At 38.8% G+C, this 7,406-nt stretch overlaps 1 protein-coding gene across 2 annotated transcripts in view; it reads left to right on the forward strand.

Moving 5' to 3' along the window:
- The window catches only part of IPO8 (importin 8), a 48,295-nt gene extending 42,350 nt beyond the window's left edge, over window positions 1–5,945 (forward strand). For both annotated transcript variants that reach the window (XM_034062847.1, XM_034062849.1), the window contains exons 23-25: window positions 1,344–1,580; window positions 2,247–2,363; window positions 3,081–5,945. In XM_034062847.1, coding sequence (XP_033918738.1) covers window positions 1,344–1,580; window positions 2,247–2,363; window positions 3,081–3,178 — 452 coding nt within the window. In that variant the 3' untranslated portion in view covers window positions 3,179–5,945. The remainder of the gene's footprint in view (window positions 1–1,343; window positions 1,581–2,246; window positions 2,364–3,080) is intronic.
- Window positions 5,946–7,406: the final 1,461 nt, after the last annotated feature.

The raw sequence follows: 7,406 nt of genomic DNA on the forward strand, positions 1-7,406 counted from the left end.
TAAAAGTTAGATTGGATGTAAGAAGATTATGTAATCCACTCAAATTTCACATATGATTGTTCTGTAATGGAATTACAGAGTTCTCAGTGCATAGGGGTATGGCATAGAAACAGTGCAGTAATTTTCAAATCCCTGTGATTCTGTCCCTGCTTGTTGCAGATACTCATCTTTTTTCCTTCTAAACTGCTAATACAAGAAGAGCTGAAGGTTTAGTATTGGAGGGGGATTTTTTTAATCTGGATTATAAATCCAGAATATTTTACCTTAGGTAAGAAATAGCAGTGTTTAGAATTGCATGTTGGAGTTGCGTTTAATTGAGGATATAATAGTTGTTTCATGAATGGATCTGAAGCTAAAGCTAAACAAAAGATGCAATTTGAAGTTTGTTCAAATAAGAGAACACTGAAGAACAATGAGCAGGAATTTGGTCTGCATCTGGTTTCCTCTTTGTTTGTATCAATTTGTGAAGTCCGTGCAAGTCTCTGTTTGTTCATTTGCTCTTCTACTTTGCTCTCATGAAACCCCACTTAGAGTACTGTGTACAGTTCTGGTGTCCTCAAATGTAAGGACATGGAGCAATCTTAGAGCAAGTCCAGAGGAGGGCTGCAGGAATGATGAGGGGGCTGGAGCACCTCCTGTAAGTTGGGGCTGTTCAGCCTGGAGAAGAGAAGGCTGTGTGCAGACACCATAGCAGCCTTCCAGTATCTGAAGGGGGCCTACAAAGATGTTGGAGAGGGACTCTTCCATCAGGGACTGTAGTGACAGGACAAGGGGTAATGGGTTTAAACTTAAACAGGGGAAGTTGAGGTTAGATATAAGGAGGAAGTTCTTTACTATGAGGGTGGTGAGGCAATGTAGCAGGTTGCCCAAAGAAGTGGTGTATGCTCCATCCTTGGCAGTGTTTGAGGCCAGGCTGAAGGGGACCTTGAGCAACATTACCTAGTGTGAGTTGTCCTTGCCTGTGGCAGGGGGGTTGGAACTAGATCATCATAAGGTAGTTTCCAGTTCTATGATTCTGTGATAATTTAAAAAGCACAGTGATGAAACACTTTGACAAAGACACATGTCATAAAAATTTTTGGATCCTGTAATTGCACTATGACTACATAAATGAAAGAAAAAGAATATGGTAGTTTCTCATTCCCCTGGTGGGCTTAGAAACAAGTTTAGCTGATCTTGAACACAGGAAACATTAACAGCTTAATTTTTCCAATTCTTTAAGATTTTGGGGGAAGGGTGATAACAGACGGTTCCCTTTCCAGCCAAAACCTAGTTGTTCTTCACTCATTGTTTCCTCATAGTTTTTAAGCTTTGCTTGACGAAATACACCAATGCTTTTGCAGAAGAGATATCAAGTGATGAGGACGAGGCAAATGAAGTGAGCCAGGCAATGCAAGAGAACCATGATGGTGGAGGAGGAGGAGGAGGTGGTGGAGGAGAAGAGGAAGAGGATGAAGATGATGATGATGATGACTGGGATGAAGATGCATTGGAAGAGACTGCTCTTGAAGGATTCAGCACACCTCTCGACCTTGAAAATGGAGTTGATGAATACCAGTTTTTTACACAAGCACTTTTAAGTATGTGTTTGCTAGTTGACAGAACAACATAACATGATGAAATAATTTGAAGATATTTATGATCATTCTTTTCTTTTTAGGAGTAATAGTTCAGATTAGTGAAACTGGAAAATGTGATTTTACTTTCTAATGTTAGTCCTAAGATTTTTTTGCTTGCAAGTACCACAAAGACAAATGGTAGCAAATACAGCCACAGACTAATTATCTTCATGTTCTCTTTCAGAACATTTCAATCACAGCCTAAATGAATGGGACTCGGTCACTAGAGGGACTCCTAAATATAGAAATACTTGTCATGTTCTAGATGTTAAAATCATAATGGAGAAATTATTTTCTGCCTTTCTTGTTTGACTAATCCTGTTGCTTTTAGTTTTGGTATGAGTTTTAAATTAGAAGATTTTCTTCATCATGGTCCATAAATAATGGATACATGGTTAACTTTCTATTTCAGAAAACAGAGGGATACAATTAAGTTCCCCAAAACAGATTGCATTTATTACAGTGGGTATTCTGTGCTAAGAAAACTGTCAGGAATGCTGAACCCATTTTGCAGTGTAATTTCTGTTTTAAAACCAACCAGGGATTCCATGTATTTCATTTTGTTTTTCTGAAATTACCTTGCTATATAACCTGATAATCACTTTTCCTTCATTCCTGTTCTAACAGCTGTGCAGAGCCGAGATGCAGCCTGGTACCATTCGCTGACAGCACCACTGAGTGAGGATCAGAAGAAACAGCTGCAGGAAATTTATACATTAGCAGAACACCGGCGAAGTGCTGCAGGTGAGGCAGTTTTCTGGGGCCATTTTATCTGTTGCAGAGATGGTGGAACTGCATCTAATCTGTAACAACAGAGAGAAGAAATCTCTGTTGTTGTCAGTGTGCCAAGTAAAGCTTCCTGAGAAGCATGAGTGGGATATCACACCTATATTATTCCTTGCCTGGAAGTATGTGTTATTCAGAATACTCTTGCTTCTAATTAATTGCCTTCTCATTGCCATGTGCTGCTATTTGAAGAGGGTACGAACTAGCTTTGCACAATCTGACATTTGAAATGAAGAGGAAATTAAGGCAATATCTAGCTGTCAGCCAGGCAATTGATGAAGATTTCTACAGATTATTATGTGTTTAACAGTTTTGTGACTTTTTAACTGCTAACATTACCGTCGCAGTCAGTGTAAGGTTTTAGGTGCTTAGAAAGCTTGCACCATGGAAAATAAATTCATATTTAATAAAAAACCATGGAGAATAGTATCACATGAACTGATTCTATAGAGGATTAATTCCTAAGCTTATTTCTCAGTTGTAGTGGTGTGTGTTGTCTGCATTTAAAGAAAGTATGAATGTAGCTTATTAGTGTCACTGCATTTAGGGAATGATATTTTGACTCAATTGAGAGTTTTTTCTACAACTGTGTATTCCTTGCTAAGCTGTATTGTCTCTGACAAAAGCATTTTCAATAGGCTATTTTTCACATCCTTTCCCTTCTTTCAATTCTAGAGGCTAAGACAATAGAACAACAAAGCGGCTACACATTTGACAGCAAAGGACTGATCACAGCATTTAACTTTGCTGGAAGTACTACCGGTGGCAACTGAAGGATCAGCTGCAAAGGTCAATGGGAAGGGTCTCATCATTACATTTTCTTGAAATCATGGTGACTTCTGAGTGATAGGGGAGGGTAATTTAATGCTGCTGAAGGTTTCCTGGAAAATAGCAGTGTGCTTCCCCCACCAGAATGCTCTTTCTAACCAGCTACTGTAATGTACAAATTCTTGTGGTGTTTTTATAATTTGATGGATGGAAAGGAAACATTTGTCCTCAAGGAAACCGAATGACTGGGAGGAGCCAGGCTGCATCTGATTGAGTTGCACTTCTCAGGTTTTTGCTGTGCAGAATTGATAGATTCATATGGATAACAGTGCCTTCTGTTGTACATGGATTGCCTGAACAAATGGATTTTGGAGTGCATTATAATTTTTTAAGTGTAAGGACATTTCTTGATACACTGTAAGCCTTGGTTCCATGTTTTCTAGTCACCTGCTATTTACTACTCTGTTCTGTTGTTTGTGGGTTGCATATGCATTGCTGGATTCAGAATATTATCTTCCCTATTTGGTGCAGACCAAATGTGTAGAGGGAAGTGTCTGTTGGAGCTGCAAAGCATACACTGGTTATGTCAAAGGGTCTTAACAAAATTGCAGATTTTCCCTTGATGCAGTAGTTTTAAATAATTTCTCTCAGCCATGAAATCAACTTGCTTGAGTTATGATGGCATGCATGGCAGGTGGCTACAGTGATATTACTTCCTGCCTGGGCAAGCAGAGTGGCCCTCACATGTAGATGTTCTACATGACAGCTTTTTATTTCCACTATTTTTGATGAATATTGGATTTTGATTGGGATTCTGTAAACCTCTTTTCTGGTTTTATTCATTCATTACCATTCCAGTGGTAGTACTGAGTAATGTGATACAAAATATTTACAATATTTTATTTATCTTGATAGAAGAAAAATAGCTCCAAACTTATTTCTTCTTACTCTTACACTTCTGTGGTTGTATTTCTGGTCTGCATTCCAGTTGGCTGTTCTTGTTGCATGCTGAAATTCTATCATCTGCCAAATTTTTTCCTTAATTTTGAAGACTGGTTTCTCATAAGTTGAAACACATCCAACAAATTTTTTGTGGATATGTTAATTTGAGAAACTAATAGCAGTACTAATTTGACTAGGTGCCCCTCCTTTAGATTTACTGGGATCGGAGTGGTGTAGCCAAAATAAGTAGGGGTGCTTTAGAATGTGAAGTTTGGATTGGAGATAAAATGTTTAGACCAGATATTGTCTCTATACGTTAATTTCTTTATGATTTAGAAATATTTACAAAACAATTTTAAGCACATACTGATAGTGTATTTCTTTACAGCAGTGCCCCAGCTGAAAAGTCAAAGCCCTCCCCATACCCCATCAGATTTCCATTGACTGTAATGAATTACAGATTGCTGGCCCTGCCCGGTGCTGAAGCTTTCATTTCATGTACCTCAGAGTAATTATAATTCAGTCTGATATATCTGAAGCACTCTGTGCCTTGGCTTCTGGAAAAGGCCAAAGTGTTTCTGCCTGTTTCTTGCCCCATCCCTTGGGATTTTCTGAGCCTGGCAGCTGAGGGGCAGAAGGTTTCCCTACAGCTTTCCTTTTTCCTGCACCTTTATGTCAGACTCTCTCCAGTGCTGTTCTCTGCTGCTGGTTCTTCCCACCCTCCCCCAGCAGCTGGAGATTAAAGTTGGCCTGGCTCATGTAGGTTTTTCACTGCTGCTACTCACTTAATAGCAGCAGTGAAAATTTCTCACTTTTAGGTCTGTTGAACATATGGAAAACTGTGAGAATTCCAGGGTCTGTTTCCAAAAGGGAACAATACATTGAGCTGCATTGGGCAGGCTCTTCAAGTTCAAACAACAGAGGGCCAGGACATTCTTTATTTTGAACATCAGGCCATGAAAATTATAGGTCATTTTTGCTAATTTAGGTCTGGGGGTGAATTGACTGAGATGGTAGGAAGACATTACATCCAGTTTGTTGGTGAGTTTCTCAGAAACCACAGAAGTTTTGAATTCCTTCATAAATTTAAGGAATGTTTTTTTTTTTTGAAATTAAGGACATGGACATCTTCTCTCTTACCTGAAAACTGTAGTGAAATATTATTCAGGTAAACTGTTTAATCCCTTTATTATCTTATTTTTAAAAATGAGATTGTTGAGTTGGGTTTCTTTAAAAGCCCATTTGCCTTCTCTACACTGGCATGCAGAGCAGAAGAGGGATTTATTTTTCTTCTGCTAATGAGGTTGCTTGGACAGTCACAAGCTAATATTTAGGAGTTGATGTGTTCGAGGAAAAATCTGCTTTTGCATAGCATCTTTGTGTCACTCGGCTGAACTATGGCTGCTCCCTTGTTCTGCTTCTTGTATACTTTACAAATCAACTGCCAAGAAAATTTCACCCAGATGTTTCTTACAAGGGGTTTAATCAGCAGCATGGAGTCGGGAATCTTTGTTGTCTCTTTTGCAGTGGGGATCAGAGGTGTCTGAGGGGATGGCATGTAAAAAGGTTAAATGCCCTTCCCTTCCCAGGAGATTCATGAGCAAATGTTTCTACTGGCAAAAGCAAATGTTAATTATTTTATTCCTTTTTTTTGAAAAGGGTTTTCATCCAAAAAGATTTATTGGGCTCTAGCCTCCACTATAACATATGGTTCGCTTTTAACGTGATAAATATCCATTTGTACATGATCATAAATAGGTAATGGATTTGAGGGATTTCTTTCTGACCTGTGTCCAGCTTTGTACTACATTAAAGGGAGAGTAACACAAATGTGCATTACTGTCTCACTCTGAAGCCAAGGTAATAATTGAATATCAGGTACCAACATCAGCCAATCAAGCATGATGTGTTTGCCATTGAAGTGCAGATAATCATGAATGTATTGTAAAATAAAGGCTGATAAACAGTGACCTGTGTTGCCACATGTTCATCTTCCTAAAGTGTGAAGGTGACTTATGTGGGCACCATGGGGGCTTTACATAGGAAATTAGCATTCTGTAGGTTATAATCATAGCAAATGTTAACTTACACGATAAGCTGCTTTTTCAGATAAAATTAACTGATCATGGGTATTGAATTGCATATGCTGTTTTGTCGCTCTGAAAAGAAAATGAGATTCACCATATGTTTTGACTGTTACTTTTTACTCTCTCTCTTTCAAAGTTGAAGGTCTTGGTTTGCTTTCATTAAAAGCAGAGTCTTTGATCAAAATGGCCAGATCCAGGAAAAGTGCAGAATATCAAGCTAAGGAGAAAGCTAAATCCCAAACCTCAACAATCCCCCAAAACCCACATGTGCACAGTCTGACTGAAATAAATGTGCTTTGGGAGTGTAAGTCAAAATATGTAAGGAATGTTACACAAAATGATATTGAGAGATTCTTTGCTTTAGGGGGAAAGGCTGCCTGCCAGGGTGTCAGGGAAACATGAAATTAACTGCTTTAGGACATGTCCTTTGCCTGTAAAGTCCGGGCAGTTTGTGACTCTGGAGTCCATCATACACTGTAGAAGAGAGAAGGTAGGACAGTAGGGGATTTATTTATTTTTTTACTATAAAGCAGGAGTCTGTCTTGAGACTTTGGTGAACATGGATTATTAACTGTCTTTTGTGTCCTGAATCCTTTTTTCTTCCCTCCTTTCTTTCTATGTGCCAACCAATGTGTTATCAGATATTTCAGGGGTTGTTGAAAATACCTGAAAAGTTAAAGATTAAACAATCTTTTTAAAATCCTATGTTTCTTGAAGCAACCCAACCTATCCATTGCATTTCTGTCTGTAGAATAAAGTCTCTCTTTTGACATATGCAGATGTCATAGAACTAAAAAACCCCCTCACTTGTGCCTGTGGTTTGATGAGTGTTTCTGTGTTTTACTTCTTGAGGATATGGGTACTTGTATGGATACTTTGAAATCCCCACACCTTGTACTGAAATTTACTCAAGGATAGGCAAAACTGCAGTATGTAATGGAGTACTCAGTTCTAGTTCTGAGATGCCCTTGTCAGTCTTCTGATGATGTTTGATAGGCTGGTGGTCAGTTCTTCAAGGATCTCCATCTCTGAGGACATTCTTGAAGTTCAAGAGACTCTGAATCTTTGCATGTGGATGGAGAACCTGTATTTCCCTGGTCACAGGAAAGCATACAGCAGGCATGGCTATCAGCTTCTTGATCTTATGAATGAAAGTAGCACTCTCTTCTGTTGGATGTCAAATTTTACCCCAAACAGATGGCGT

This window comes from Melopsittacus undulatus, chromosome 5, assembly GCF_012275295.1.
Source record: "Melopsittacus undulatus isolate bMelUnd1 chromosome 5, bMelUnd1.mat.Z, whole genome shotgun sequence".
In the NCBI taxonomy this organism is placed as follows: domain Eukaryota; kingdom Metazoa; phylum Chordata; class Aves; order Psittaciformes; family Psittaculidae; genus Melopsittacus; species Melopsittacus undulatus.